Below are 15,830 nucleotides of genomic sequence, written 5' to 3'. Positions count from 1 at the left end.
CAGGAACAAAAATTGCTGGAAAAATTCAGCAGGCTGAGCAACATTTGTACAAAGAAAGTTACATTTCAGTTCAAAAATCCTTCATCTGAACTGAGAAATGGAAAGCAAGTTAGTCAAGATAGCAGAGAAGGTGGGAGAGGACAAAGGGAATGTCAGTAATTGGCTGAAATGTCACCATTAAATGGGCAGTTGAGCTTCTTTGACCACACATTGCCAATTGGCATTTTTACACAGAAATTTTGGAATTATTCTGAACAAGAAATTAGCATACTTATCTCCAGTGTGTCCCAATATGGTTGTTTACATGGGCACTTTCAGAGCACATTTACACAGCCTTCCTTTGTTGCGGAGTTTGTTGGAGGGGGAGCATCGTATTCTGTTTCTTATGGAGTGGCTGTGGTCAATTTACACTGTAGCCACTCCATAAAAATGTGTAGAGGTACAAGTGGAAAAATTATGGGATGAAATTTGCATTTTTTTAAAAAATCCATCCTGACATTTTTATCCTGCCACTGGAGCAGAAATTTTCTGCTATTCAGTGGCTGAGTAAAAATGCCTAATGTTGTGTAATCAGCTCTGGTAGAATCTGTCCCCAACCCCAGCCCAGGCTAGAATACACAAATGAAAGGAAAAAAAAAGAGGAATTACAAACACAAATGACCAGTCCTGATTGATGCAAAGAGAGCAAGTTGTCTGAAGTTGGAGAATTAAACATTGAGTCACTTTTCCAGCATTTTCTGTTATTTCAGAATGAGTGCAAACAGGAATAGCTCAGATAAATAAATTGGTTGCCCTTGACAAGTTGAGCTGAAGGGTATTTCCATGCTATGAGTCTGACTCTATTTCCAGTGTTATGAGCCCAAAGGACCCCAAAACCCAGCAGTAATAGATATTCACCAAGACAAATGGTTACTTAAACAAACGTTGCTTTTAATTATCTTTAAACATGAAAATAGAAACAAACTTTAACTTATTATTAACTTAACCTAACCCCCTTCTAATTTTATGGTAAGTTTAGAAAAGTTCTTTGGTTCACAGTCCAATTTCACTTCTCATTCTTCCAAGTTTACTGGTTGCAGGAAATTCTTATACTGTGCACAGAATTTAACATGTATGAATTTCGCCAGGCTTTGGTGCTCGAAAGTTAAGGTTCTTGTAGGTTTGCAGAGAGAGATGTGTTGTTCCAGGATTTCCACAACTGAGGTACCACCATTAGTCACCTCAATGTCTTGCTGATGAAACTTGCCCCATCAGGGTTTTCCAGATGATAATCTCTTTCTTTCAGGTTACCACAGAGTTCCTTTCTGTTTCTTTAATTCCAAGTGAAACACCAGACAGCCAGAACCACAAGAGTAGGCCAGGAGCTTCTGATTCAGTTCCAACAAGCTTCCTGCTTGACCTCAGTCAGAGACTGGATCCATTCGCTCTCTCTTGCTCTCGCTCTCTCTCTCGCTCTCTGTCATTCTCTCTCAAACAATAGGAGTCAGTCTTCTGGTTCATCTGTTTTAGGTAATCAAGAACCCATCAGTGACCTCTCACTTAGGACTCTTCAGACAGTTCAATTCAATTAACACCTACTTATGAAGTCTCCATAGGTACTCTTTACAGTTTCTGCAAAGTCACTGACTGTGAACATGAAGTCTCCAGTATTTTCAAATAAGATCTGTTTTAAAGTGTATAAAACCTACTCTAACTTTTCCCAATTTAATTCCCAAAAATATTTCTATATATTCTTTCACACCAGTATCTACAGGGTTTTGAGATTTTCCTTTTTTTTTTGGTTGGTTATTTGTTGTTTTGTGAGCAAGTGTAGACAATTTACCAATATTACAGTCAACTATATTAAGGTACTTTGATAATTGTTTAGGTCAGTAGTTTGGTGCTGATTTTTGGAAAAAGGACCATGAATCTCTCATCTGTGCAGCTCTCTTCCCTCTGCACTAAAAAGTGAGCTCAACATGGACACAAGTTCATTAAGTAGTAGCTCTAGAAGTAGTTCCTGAAGAACCCCTAAGAATCTGATTCACAAGTGAATACGGTAATTAAGTATCCTAATTTTCTGAAGATGTTGCTCCTTTATTTTACGAATATGGTGCCTTTTATGTAATAACCCAAAATTGCATTGAAGTGAGTTTTCAGACTAGCAGATTCAGCAAGTTGTGTTTATAATATTTTTGGTCACGTAAATTTAAGATTCTGTAATGTATTACTACTTCAATCTATTGTTAATTGAGGGGTATCTTGGGCAAATAGTACTTGGGGCCTTGAGTGAAAATGTGCTAACTCTTTCTTAGCAGTGATGGTAAATATGCAGTTGAAAATAAGTGACTTATATTTAAAGGTATCTTCCACGTCAATGTTGATTTTATTCATTGAAGAGCACAGTGGGATTAAATCTGTTGAGCAGTAGGATTGTAAGTTTTAGCCATAATGCTTCAAAAATAATTTGTAGAAGTTCCATTGTACCTAGAAATCTGAAATGTTTTTTTCCTGTAAAATGCAAAATTAAGCCTTCATTGAGTAAAGTAGTGGAATTTGCATCAGGCTTAGGTTTCATTGTCACCGTTGTATTTTTAAAATTCACTTCTCTCCCCTTACAGGCCACTCCATGTCCAAAAGAACCAAACAAAGAGATGATAAATGATGGAGCCTCTTGGACAATCATAAGCACAGATAAAGCTGAGTACACATTCTACGAGGGGATGGGGCCAGTACATGCACCAGTGACACCTGTACCTGTAGTAGAAAGCCTTCAGGTAACAGGACCTAGATGTTTGTCAGTTTTATTGTAAGCATTGATATTAAGGTGAAGAATATATCAAATCCAAGTTGATTTTTGAAATTGCTGCAATTTTAAATTGTGATCACCAATTTCAAATTCTGATAACACTCTTCTGCTCAAGGGGTAGGAACAATCTAGATACTGTTCTAGATTGGGCGGCACAGTTGGTGTAGTGGTGACAATTTTGAATTCTGAGTTCAGCTTATTTACAATCTCTGCAGTCAATGCAGAGATTGTGGCTGGTTATTGAGTTTCGCCTGAAATAGGGGGAAAAATAACTCTTTGTGGTAACCTGGAAGAAGAGGTTACCTTTTGGAAAAACCCAAGAGGAAGCAAATTTCTTCAGTAAGACACTTCAGTTGTTGATTGAAGGAGATCAGTTTGTGTGTCCAATGAACAACGAATATCTCTCTGAAACCAACCAAGACCTTGCTGAACAGTAACAACTTAAGTTAAAGCACCAGAGCCTGGTGAATATACTAACTGCTTAATTCTGTGCTCCATATGGAAGATTGCCTGATACCATTGAATTTGGAGAAGTGGAAAGTGAATGAATGGACAATGAAAAACAACTTTGCTGAACACAAACATTACATACATGTGTGCTTCGAATTAGAAGGGGGTTAAATTAATAGTAATAAGTATTGATCTTCTTATTGGAAATTTGGTTAGGAGAAAAAGGGAGGTGTACAAGAGGTATAAAGAGCAGGGAGCTGAGAATTTGAAGGAGGACTACAAGGAGTGTAGAAGGAATCTTAAGAAAGAAATTAGAAAGGCCAAAAAAAGGCACGAAGAGGCTTTGGCAGACAGAGTAAAAATAAATCTAAAGGGTTTCTATAGGTACATTAAAAGTAAAAGATTAATGAAGGATAAAATTGGATCCCCCCTTGTAGATAGCGAGGGTAGGCTGAGTGAGAAGTCAGAGGATATGGGGGAAATTTTGAATGATTTCTTTGCCTCGGTATTCACGAGGGAAAAAAATATTGAACCAGTTGAAGTAAATAAAAATAGTGGGGAGGTCATGAAGCATATAAGGATAACCGAGGAGGTAATGATGGCTGTGTTGAAAAAGATAAAGGTGGATAAATCTCCAGGACCGGACAAAATATTCCCAAGGACACTCGGGGAGACTTTTGGACAGATAGTGGGGCCATTAACAGAGATATTTAAGATGTCACTGGCCACGGGGGTAGTGCCAAAGGATTGGAGGGTGGCGCATGTGGTTCCGCTGTTTAAGAAAGGGTCCAAATGTAAACCTGGGAATTATAGGCCTGTGAGTCTGACGTCTGGTGGGCAAGTTGATGGAAAGTGTTCTGAGGGATGCTATTTACAAATATTTGGAGGTACAGGGATTGATAGAGAGTAATCAGCATGGTTTTGTCAGGGGTAGATCATGCTTGACAAACCTGATTGAGTTTTTTGAGGGGGGGTTACAAAAAAGGTTGATGAAGAGAAAGCTGTGGATGTTGTCCATTTAGACTTTAGTAAAGCTTTTGACAAAGTTCCCCACAGGAGGTTAGGAAAAAAGGTGGAGGCATTAGGTATAAATAAGGAGGTAGTGAAATGGATTCAGCAATGGTTGGATGGGAGGTGTCATAGAGAGTAGTGGTACAAAATTGTTTGTCCAATTGGAGGGCAGTGACTAGTGGAGTTCCTCAGGGATCAGTCCTGGGTCCACTATTGTTTGTTATATATATTAACGATCTGGAAGTAGGGGTGGAGAATTGGATAAGCAAGTTTGCGGATGATACAAAGATGGGTGGTGTTGTGGACAGTGAGGAAGATTACCGTAGATTAAAAGGTGATTTAGGAAGGCTGGAAGTGTGGGCTGAGAAATGGCTGATGGCATTTAATACAGATAAGTGTGAGGTGTTACATTTTGGAAAGGCAAATCTAACTAGGTCATATGCATTAAATGGTAGGCTATTGAGATGTGCAGAGCAACAAAGGAATTTAGGAGTGATGGTAAATAGTACCCTCAAGGCTGATACTCAGGTAGATGGTGTGGTGAAGAAGGCATTTGGAATGTTGGCCTTCATAAATCGGAGTATTGAATTCAAGAGTAGGGAGGTTATGATGAAATTGTACAAGGCATTGGTGAGGCCAAATTTGGAGTACTGTGTACAGTTTTGGTCACCAAATTATAGGAAAGATATAAACAAAATAGAGAGATTGCAGAGAAGGTTCACGAGAATGTTGGCAGGATTTCAAGGTTTGAGTTACAGGGAAAGGTTGTGCAGACTAGGGCTTTTTTCTCTGGAGCGTAGAAGATTGAGGGGGAACTTGATAGAGGTGTTTAAGATTTTAAAAGGGACAGACAGAGTAAATGTGGACAGGCTTTTTCAATTAAGAGTGGGGGAGATTCAAACTAGAGGGCATGGTTTAAGATTGAAGGGGGAAAATTATAAGTGGAACATGAGGGGAAATTTCTTTACGCAAAGGGTGGTAGGGATGTGGAATGAGCTTCCAGCAGACGTGGTTAAGGCGGGATCATTGGTTACATTTAAGGAAAGACTGGATAGTTACATGGAGAGGAGAGGACTGGAGGGGTATGGACTGGGTGTTAGTCAGTGGGACTAGGAGGGTGGGGATTTGTTACGGCATGGACTAGTAGGGCCGAACTGGCCTGTTCTGAGCTGTAAGTGGTTATATGGTTATATAATATGTATTAAATTAAACCAGTTTTATTTAAGTCGCCATTGTCTTGGTGAATTTCTGTTGTTGCTGGTTTTTGATTCCTTTGGGCTCATGAGACAAAACTGGCAAATCTGCTTTTTGTCCAGCTGTGCACAATATTGGAACATTTTGCTGGGATAAGTAGCAAGGTGCCCATCCTTTTGATACAGTGTTTTAACTTGTGTGACAGAATGTTCTTAAGAATAAACCCACTGTCTTCTCCTTTCCCATTTGCAGTGTAACAGGGCTCCATGATGAATGATGCTATCAGTCATAAGTGATGAGATGAGCAATATTAATTACCAAAATATTGGGGTATTGTTCATGTAGAAAATATATCGTTCCTGAGTAGAAGCTGAAGTCTCTTTTTAGGTTAGATGCTATTATCTTTAAGGTAAGGTGGAAAAGAGAACTTGCAAGGTGCTTTGATGATCTTGATTCTCAAAAATGGCATGAAAGCTTGCTGATCATTAACAACCCAATTAAGAATGCTGTCAACAAAGATCTAGCATTACTGTCAGGTGTCAGATTTTGGAATCTCTGTCTAGCAGATAATGTCATCAGTCAAGCTGAATTGCTAAATTAATTGAAGAGTTGTCAGACAAGAATAAAGAACATAAATTGAATCAACTTGTACTCAAATGAAGATTAGAGCATGACATTTGGGTAAATTTTACTTTATGAAAATTATGGTATCAGGCAGATGGAGTATTCTGTCCAGTATTTTAGTTTGTATACCAAAGGTTATAGCTGCAATATTTTGCCCTGCCAGAGAGGTTCTGCTGTTAAATGAAATAGAATAAGATTGCTGCCTGCACACAGTTTAGAATAATGGGTGATATTATTGTGGTATACAATACTTGAGTGAAGTTCTTTCCTCCGGCTGTGGTATATATAAGGGACAGACGTGGTCACAAGTCCGATGTTTACAGCAGAGATCAGAAATTCCTTTGTGCAGAAGATTGTAAGCCTTTGTTTACCCTGGGCCTAGAGGGTTGTTGATGCTCAGTCATTAAGTATATTTGAGGTTGAGATCAGTGTTTTATTGGGCACTAAAGAATTTACAGGATCAGACAAGATGATGAGTAAGGCATCCATTATATTGAATGTGGTAGCAGGTTGAGGGCCCTCATGGGCTTCTGGTATTCTTCATCCCCTACTTTCAAACATTTGACAGAATGATAGACCACATGCTGTCTGTCCAAGGTTGTTGAGCAGTAATCAAGATTTCTAACATTTTCACTGTTCTAGCTTTTTCATGCTTCTACAGGTTGCATTGGAAACATCAATAGCATTGTGCCCTGTAGATCTGAAGAAATTGGTGACAATTTTAAAATTTCTGTGTATAATTGAGTATAGTTAGGTTTCTTGGCTAATATCACTGATTACAAGAAACTAACCACTATTCATCATGACAAATCCTGTACCATTTGCAAAACTCTCAAAAACCCATACCATTCCCCCACCTTTGTTGACATTGACAGGACAGAACCTACCTTTTTTTTTAAATCCTTGCAGCTTTCTCTTTGAATTTCATGTTCTTTTACTACTTTTTAAAAATGTTTGCCATGCCCTCTGTTCCTTTGTTTGATGTTTTAATATCTGAACATAATACATTTCAAAATGATGTGAAAATTCTGATGCTTCTGATTTCCTTTCTTAAAAATAGAAACCTCCAGTTTTTTTTTCCCCAGGCTTCATTTAATTTCCAGTATCTTCTGTTTCTAGGAATTTTTGGAACTCAACAGGATTAATATTATGTAATGAGGCACTTCCCTTCTGCAGATTCTTGATTTTTAAAGTATGCTAGAATCATCAGATAAGACTGAACCATTCAATGCAAACATGATGATCTGTGATTTGTGTAGTGACTTGATGGGAAGTATTCGCATTAAATGTTAAAACATCTTAATGAAAAACAATTAGAATTTTCAAATGGAGTGTTATTTTCAGAATCTAAGTTGGAGTCGCAAGACTTATTTGTTAAAAGCATTTGCAGACAAGACCAGTGGCAGATTAAACATTAGGCTGAGTAGGCTTAAGCCCGGGAGGCCGGAAGGTGAGGGAGGCCGGAAGGTGAGGGAGGCCGGAAGGTGAGGGAGGCCGGAAGGTGAGGGAGGCCGGAAGGTGAGGGAGGCCGGAAGGTGAGGGAGGCCGGAAGGTGAGGGAGGCCGGAAGGTGAGGGAGGCCGGAAGGTGAGGGAGGCCGGAAGGTGAGGGAGGCCGGAAGGTGAGGGAGGCCGGAAGGTGAGGGAGGCCGGAAGGTGAGGGAGGCCGGAAGGTGAGGGAGGCCGGAAGGTGAGGGAGGCCGGAAGGTGAGGGAGGCCGGAAGGTGAGGGAGGCCGGAAGGTGAGGGAGGCCGGAAGGTGAGGGAGGCCGGAAGGTGAGGGAGGCCGGAAGGTGAGGGAGGCCGGAAGGTGAGGGAGGCCGGAAGGTGAGGGAGGCCGGAAGGTGAGGGAGGCCGGAAGGTGAGGGAGGCCGGAAGGTGAGGGAGGCCGGAAGGTGAGGGAGGCCGGAAGGTGCGGGAGGCCGGAAGGTGAGGGAGGCCGGAAGGTGAGGGAGGCCGGAAGGTGAGGGAGGCCGGAAGGTGAGGGAGGCCGGAAGGTGAGGGAGGCCGGAAGGTGAGGGAGGCCGGAAGGTGAGGGAGGCCGGAAGGTGAGGGAGGCCGGAAGGTGAGGGAGGCCGGAAGGTGAGGGAGGCCGGAAGGTGAGGGAGGCCGGAAGGTGAGGGAGGCCGGAAGGTGAGGGAGGCCGGAAGGTGAGGGAGGCCGGAAGGTGAGGGAGGCCGGAAGGTGAGGGAGGCCGACATGTTATGGTCTGATTAAACTGACTTAACAAAAAAGCTTAATAGTTAATCCGCCACAGACTGCAGAAGCGTAAATTTGACCCCTTGTAACCATGCCATCTTATTAAAAGAATGTCCATTAACCCCAGGCAGACTACAGTACCAGCGATCGGGATTGGCATTCAAATCCCATGTTGTGCGTAAGGAGATTGTAAGTTTCCCTGTGTCTGTGTGAGCTTTCCACGGGGGCTCCACTAGGATTTCATCGATGTTTATTTGTTAAACCTGCCAGATTGCAAGAGACCGACAAACTGCACCTGAGCTAGCGGCAACACTGTCACTGGCCTATCTATCTGGTTGCACTGTGTTTAAGATTTTTAGAAACACATTTGAGGTGCATTTCGTTATAATAACGCCAGTGTCTCTTTGAGTCAGTAGGCCTGTCACCACTAGCAACTTGCGCTCACTGCCTCCTTCACCCGCAACTGCTGGGCGAAACTGCACAAAATCCACAAGCTACAGCTGTGCTCATGCCCAAACCAGATTCCCCATTCCCTGCGGCAGCATTAATTCAGCCAGTGCCAGCCAGGCAGCCAAGTAACCCCGGCGGCTGCAGCTTGCAACTGGTTACTTACAATGCCCTTTACAGCTGGCTGCAGCAAGTGAACAACTTTCTCCTGAGTGGCCATGACTAACAAATCGGTGGGTTGTACGTACAGTTGGATGTGTTATCAATGGGGAACATTTAGAAACAACAAGCAGGGAAATGGTCTTTTCCCATGTTGTTAATGCTTTGGGAGAAGAGGGGTGAAGAACAGATTTGGGCAAGAGGGTTTGAGCAGGACCGGTTGGAGAAAGCCGACCGGTGTCGGGACTGCACGTCTGAAGTCGCTTCAAGGTGGCTTGCGGGAGAGAAGGGGTAGAGGGGAACTTGATGTAGCTAGGGGTGTGCAGGGAGAGTGATTCCTCCCCCTGAGCACATTTGTTCAAAAGTGGTGCCTATTTTTGAACTGTGAGACCATGGCATCTGCCGCAGATGCCACGGTCTCAGTTCAAAAAACAGTGCCACTGATTTGCCCTGCCATCTCCTTGAGTATTCCCCCTGCTGATTGGGCTATTAGTGGTGTGGATTGTATGAGTGATCACGTGAACACAAAGTGTGAAAAGAATTCGATGCTTGAATAGTATATTGGAGAGGGAGAGCCCGAGAGACGAGAGCTGTAAATAAAATGTTTGTTTTATTTAAAAACTGAAATTGCTTTCAAATTGTGCCCCACACTTCAGGTAGGCCGAGGGTAGGGTTCAGAGTCGGGTGTCAGGAGCTTCCGACACTTGACTCTGGAGCTCCTAACTCCTGAGTCCTGATTCGGAATCGTCCCCGTCCCTTTGGCCAACCGCACCAGTGTGCATGTGCGGTAGTAGACCAATCCCTATCATTTTAATTCAAACATTAAAGTAACTTTAATCAAAAAGGGTTGTTTTTGCACAGGGATGAAGGTGAAGTAATGAATGGAGTGCATTTTAATTATAAAATTATGTAAAATATGTGTAATTTGATTAAGTAATAGCTCATTTTAAATGTAGTCATCGTTGAAATTATTGGTGACTCATTCCATTTGAGTAGGATGTAATCAATTAAATGCAGAGCCTGCTGTGTGCAGGGAGCGGCTGTATGCTTTGCTCCCTCCCCTTCCCGACACTCTGTTGTCCCACTTAGGGCAGTGGCACTGGTGAATATAGGGAGGGAGCTGGGAGGTGGAAAATACTAATAAGGCAGATGGGTCTCTAAGCTTGCTGGAGAGGGAGGGAGTGAGAGAAAGTTGAAGGGGGTGGGGATGGGTGGGGGGGAGTTGAGGCAGTATCAGTCTTCATTGCAAACCTTGTCTTGCCTATGCAAGCACCATTTTTGGCACCACCAAACAAAAGACAAAAGAAATCAGAAAGTCTTTTCCCCATACCACGATGATCTGAACAACAAACACACAAATAAACACCCACTCACAGCGCAGAGCTTCCTGTACCGCTTTGTGGTCGGTAGAAGCAAAGGTTGCTGGTTGCGGCTGCCAATTTAAGTGCGTGTGTTTGTGTGCACTGGTTGCAAAATGTGTGCGGTCGTGGCACCTTTTTATGTACTCTTACTCCCCCTAATGTTAACACCTGCAGGGAGGGCCTGTGTGGTAGTTAATCCACCATTGAACAAGACAAATATTAAAGACAAGTGTAGCAGAAGATGATAACATGGGATTTCATGCCTTAATGGTGAACAGTCATGGATTATTATGATTCCAGATAGATGTTTGGTCATATTTTAAATTTAGACCTGTAACACAGTAACAGGCAGTTCTGGCCCACAAGCCTGTGCCCCCCAAATACACCAACTGACCTACAATCCTCATACATTTTTTGAGGGTGGGAGGAAAACCACACAGACTCGGGGAGAACATGCAAACTCTATACAAACCCGTGGGTCACTGGTGCTTCAGTAACGTTGCACTAGCCACTACACCGATCTTGCCAATTGTGCACAGGCAGTAGTTTTCTGTTAAGAAGCAATGTCCTTTTTGGTAAACATAACTATTGTGATTAAGACTATAAAATGTTTTCGGGTTAGGATCAAAGAGTGCAAGCAGAACTGATGTGCACACACATCAAATAATAAAGCATTTTCCGTGAGACAATTGCTATTAAAGGAAAACTTCATTTCCACTACTTCAAAAAAATAATTTTGTTGAACACTGCAATTAAAATCCTCATTAATGCTTGGTTAATTTTAACTGATGATTAACTTTGGATGTTTTTTTTAAATCCAGGCTCTATATTACTATAAAACAAATGTAGAGATATAACATAAAATGATTTAATTAGCTCTTTTTCTAATTAAAGCAACTTGTATTTCATTCTCTTTATTTGAACTGGTCCTGTCCTTTTCATATCTGCTACCAATTATTTAACTATTTCACTGCTTATAATCTAACATGTTCCCATTGTAGTATTGTTTGATTCTTCTTTTTTACTTTAGACATAATTTGTTCAATACTGCTTCAGAATTGTATTCAGAATGAGGTCTATATGTAATTGGCCCAAGAAGAAATAATTTGAAAAATATGAGAAAATGCTTTTATATAATTTGCTTTGGACAAATTAAAAATGCTGTGTCATTTATTTTTAGTGGTGTTTTTATTGACAGAGGTTCACAGTTTGATTTCAAAATGAAAAAAATTCCAATAATGTTAAAATACTCTGTCATTTTGTTTCAGTTAATCCTTTTAAGGATTTTAAAAATACTGTTACTGTAATTTTATATTTGTCTGGAAGCATTTTTTAACTAATGCCAAATACAGCTCAACATAGAAATGGTGCAAATGAGGAGTCCAATTGTTTGTGACTTGTGACCTTGGGAGCCATAACTTTGAATTTCTGCCAAATATTTCATGATACAGCTTGGTGGGAGATTCACGCAACACTTGCAAAATTTCTTTTACTTACTTATAATCCTTCATTTAAGTTTGCTATGTCACAGAGAATTTTACCGTAAGGGCATTTGTAATGTTAAGATTGAATATTTTTGTGAATGCATGGTATAGCAATGATAATTTATATCATTATTTTATTTCAGTCATGCAATGACTATGCTGTGTAGTTACTAATTTACTTTTCAAGTAGCCTTGTATGTACCAGATGATGCAGTTGCATTCCTTGGTTGCCTCCAGTAGGTAGGTTTAAGCTAATACTATTCAGTTCTTGACGACGAGGAAGTGGATTGATTTCAGCTGTTATTTCTATGATGGCTGCACAGAACTGATCCTTGTTTGTTTTTACAGCTGAATGGTGGTGGGGACGTTGCGATGCTTGAGCTCACGGGTCAGAATTTTACTCCCAATCTACGTGTTTGGTTTGGTGATGTTGAAGCTGAGACCATGTACAGGTAAATGTTTAGTTGTGAGCATTTGAAATTCTATTGCATTAGCCTAATTTGGCAAGTTAACCAAATTGAAAGATTCTTTCCTTTTGCTCTGACCTCTCCAAAAGAAATATCAAACCAATGATAGAATAACTATTGATACACTAACTCTCTGAATTCATCTTTCTTGCCTTTCCAGTGAATGTAGTTCTCAATGTCTTTCTTGTCACATTATGGAACTTGTGTTCAGTCTTTTCCCATTTTCATGCAGGTGCCTGCTTCTACAATTCATTGCATTACTGCAGGCCTTTTCAAAAAAAGGGTCCTTATTTAAGTTCAATACACAAAAGTGCTGGCGAAACCCAGCAAGTCACACAATATTACTTATGTAGCAAAGATGTGTAACCAACATTTGGGGGATGAGCCTTTCACCAAGATTTTTAAGTCTATGGTCCTGGAGAAATTAAAGAATATAACCTGACTGCTCTCTCAATACAATCAAATTCTAATTCTTCTTAACCCACTGTAATTTGTGATTAGATACAGAACCTTGGATTTTCCTCAAATATATCACACAATGCCATGTGCTTATCATTAAGCTGCTGTACTGATAGTAAAAATTGTGTTGGATATAATGTCAAAACTTTTAAAAATTGGAATAAAATGCTGCTTAGTAATTTTCAGTTGAAGTTATCAAATGCTTTGGATGTGTGTATGAACAAATGATTACTCTTGATCTATAAATTTCCAATTATAATCCAATTCTTAAAATTAGAAACTGTGCTATCTGGCTTTTTGAATGAATCTGCAAGAAAGAGCAGCAAAAAGCTCCACTCTCTCAATGCTCAGAATGAAGCCCTTAGTGAAATTGTGTACAATTACCTTCCAAGGGGGCACTTTCTCTTTGAATGTAGTAACCCAGTTTTGTTTTATTATTCATATTGGACAGTTTTCACACCCAATCAGAGAGAATATTCAAAAGGCTGAATTAGATCCTTCCCCCCCCCCACCCCCGGGTTCTCACAATATTGACGCCAGTATTTTGGACTTTGATAAAGAAAACCAAAATATTTCCCCCTCAAAACCACCAATCAGCAAGCTGCCTGTGGAAATAAGTTTGTGTTCAATATTTCTTCTGCATCTTAATATCCTTATAGACCATTCATTCCCATGTTAAGATATTTGGATTGCAATTGAGAACACCTAAGCATCAACCACTAATAGGTTGATCTGAAAGTTAGCAACCCTTGTCCCTTATTGCATAACCCCAATAGATGTATTTCATGTTTGTTTGTAAATAACTAGAAAACGAATGAAATATTTTTTTGAAACTATTTACTAATGTCCACTTTTTCGTTGAAGGTGTGCGGAGAGCATGCTGTGTGTTGTTCCAGATATTTCTGCATTCCGAGAGGGTTGGCGATGGGTGCGCCAACCTGTCCAGGTCCCTGTCACTCTGGTTCGAAATGATGGGATTATCTACTCCACCAGCCTTACTTTCACATACACACCAGAGCCTGGACCAAGACCACATTGCAGTGCTGCTGGCGCCATCCTTAGAGCTAATTCCAGCTTGATGGCATCGGATGACTCAAGTACAAACAGTGAGGGAAGTTACATAACTGTCAGCACAAACTCAACTATCGCCACATCAGCAGCAACTGTAGTTTCCTAACTATAAAAGTGATTTAAAGACCGTTGCCAAGTTTTGGGAAGAGAGGACAAAACTGTTGAAGTTACTGCAAAAGAAAAAGAGCTACTAATGTCAACAGTTCTTGTGGTATTCCGGAAACCACCACCTTGTTCAGATGAACATTTCGTTCGAGCATAGATAATCTGTAGGAGGTGTTGCCACAGTAAGAAAATACACCTGAATATGTATAAAACTTTATAAAGAGCAAAAAATGAAAATCTATTTTTCAGCTGTTTAAAGTGTGGGCAAGATATAAAGTGTTTGGGTGGGATGGTGGTAAAGCATACTAGAGAATGCATACAAAAATAACATAGTTTCTATGGACCAAGAAACTTGTATAAGCTTTAGTGAAGGTACAGTTTCACCATACCTTTTTGTATTATACATATAGTACACTTTTGTTACCAAATAGTTTATATTTTCTTCCTCTGAGCAATGGGCTCTGAAGTATCAAGGTTCCAGACCTGACCGTGCTGTATAGTCTCAGCACCTATACCAGTAAAGTCCTATATTTTGGTCACTGGCTGGAACTGTCCTAATTTTTTTTTTCCAACTTGAGTCATGTGACTATCAGTTGAAGGTGTTTAAGAGAAAAGCCTTTTTATGGTTACGTGTCAACCTGCATACTGTACTTAACGGATGTCTCAATATAGCACCTTCATAATGTGGAACAAAAATCACAGTTAATTAATATCATGATTTAGTATAGATTAAGAAACAAAGAAGCACTCATCATGGTGTCTAATTGTGATCTGTTACACAAAGGCAATCTAAAATATAATTGTGTGTTGTTACTTTATAAAAGGCTTTCTGAAACAACCAAAATTTAGGTGGAAAAGGAAAATGATGAAATATTAGAGTTCTGATTGTTCAATTAGAGCTTTGATTTTTGTGATATTTTTGACAAGTCCTGTATTAAGATTGTGATCCTTAAAGGATGTGATTCTACTATGCATAGGCCACAGCAATAACTGTCATATGGGTATGTGTCCATACACTTGTGTGTAATTTACTTTCCTCTCTTGTTTAAAAAACACTGTTTAAAAGCAAATTGGTGAAGGATATTTTTCATCGCATACCACCCACGGTATCTTGAAATTCTGTCAAGTAGCAAAAATGGAAACAACCTGTCAGAATTCCATGATGCCACGTATAGAAAGTTCTACATGCAGCGACAGGCTTTCTTTAATTTGTTTCATGCACGGCAACCATTCTGTGTAAATAAATACCAGCATTGTGCAAACATCTTGGTTTTTAAAAAAAACTATCGGGGTTTTTACTACACTTTAATTCACATGTTGCTGTTTTCTTTCATGCCATTAACTTCCTCGTATATTTTCTTAAAGAATACCAGAAGAGTTATTTACCTTTTGAATTCTCAGGATTACCACTGCATCAGATTATGGCTGCTATCACATTCACTCTGATATGTAAACCCAAATTGTGATATCCTTTCCTAACATCTCTTAATGCATTGTAATATTGGGACATCCCTATGTACTTTAGAAATGAGTATCAAAAGCTTTAAGTGCCCTGTCTGCAATACATACAACAGTACCAATATGTTAAACATAGCTTTATTTTTACAACCATTTGAATAAAACAGTATTTGGTAGTACCTGATAAATTTGCTTTGCCACTTGAGTAAGAACTGAAGGTTTCTGGATAAAATGTCTGATAAATGAGGTTTGCATTTAACTGAATTTGGGACTGTGGCTATAAAGTGTTGAGTCAATTTTGTGTGTACAGGTATTCTTGCCCTTAAAGCTCTGCTTTTCTACATTGAAACATTATCAGCTTTTTATATTGTAGCACTTGCACCTACATTTGCCAGATGAATCTGTTTGGCTATTTGATTGCTAGAGTGGTTTATTTTAATTTTTTTTATTACACATGTTTAAAGTGGAAGATGGTGTTTGTGTCCTTTACAGTGTAATTTGCTGAGTGCAACCCGTTAATGCCACATCTGTTATATTCAGGGTACAGAAGTCTGTG

General features: G+C 40.0%; 1 protein-coding gene across 3 annotated transcripts in view; it reads left to right on the top strand.

The window, feature by feature from the left end:
- rbpjb (recombination signal binding protein for immunoglobulin kappa J region b) overlaps positions 1-15,725 on the top strand; it is a 141,816-nt gene extending 126,091 nt beyond the window's left edge. For all 3 annotated transcript variants that reach the window (XM_069925020.1, XM_069925021.1, XM_069925022.1), the window contains exons 9-11: positions 2,601-2,756; positions 12,063-12,166; positions 13,505-15,725. In XM_069925020.1, the coding sequence (XP_069781121.1) occupies positions 2,601-2,756; positions 12,063-12,166; positions 13,505-13,817 (573 nt within the window). In that variant the 3' untranslated portion in view covers positions 13,818-15,725. The remainder of the gene's footprint in view (positions 1-2,600; positions 2,757-12,062; positions 12,167-13,504) is intronic.
- The last annotated feature ends 105 nt before the right edge of the window (positions 15,726-15,830 follow it).

Source organism: Narcine bancroftii, chromosome 3, assembly GCF_036971445.1.
Source record: "Narcine bancroftii isolate sNarBan1 chromosome 3, sNarBan1.hap1, whole genome shotgun sequence".
NCBI classification, from domain to species: domain Eukaryota; kingdom Metazoa; phylum Chordata; class Chondrichthyes; order Torpediniformes; family Narcinidae; genus Narcine; species Narcine bancroftii.
Note: the sequence above shows the minus strand (reverse complement) of the source record. Positions and strands in the feature narration are given on the sequence as shown.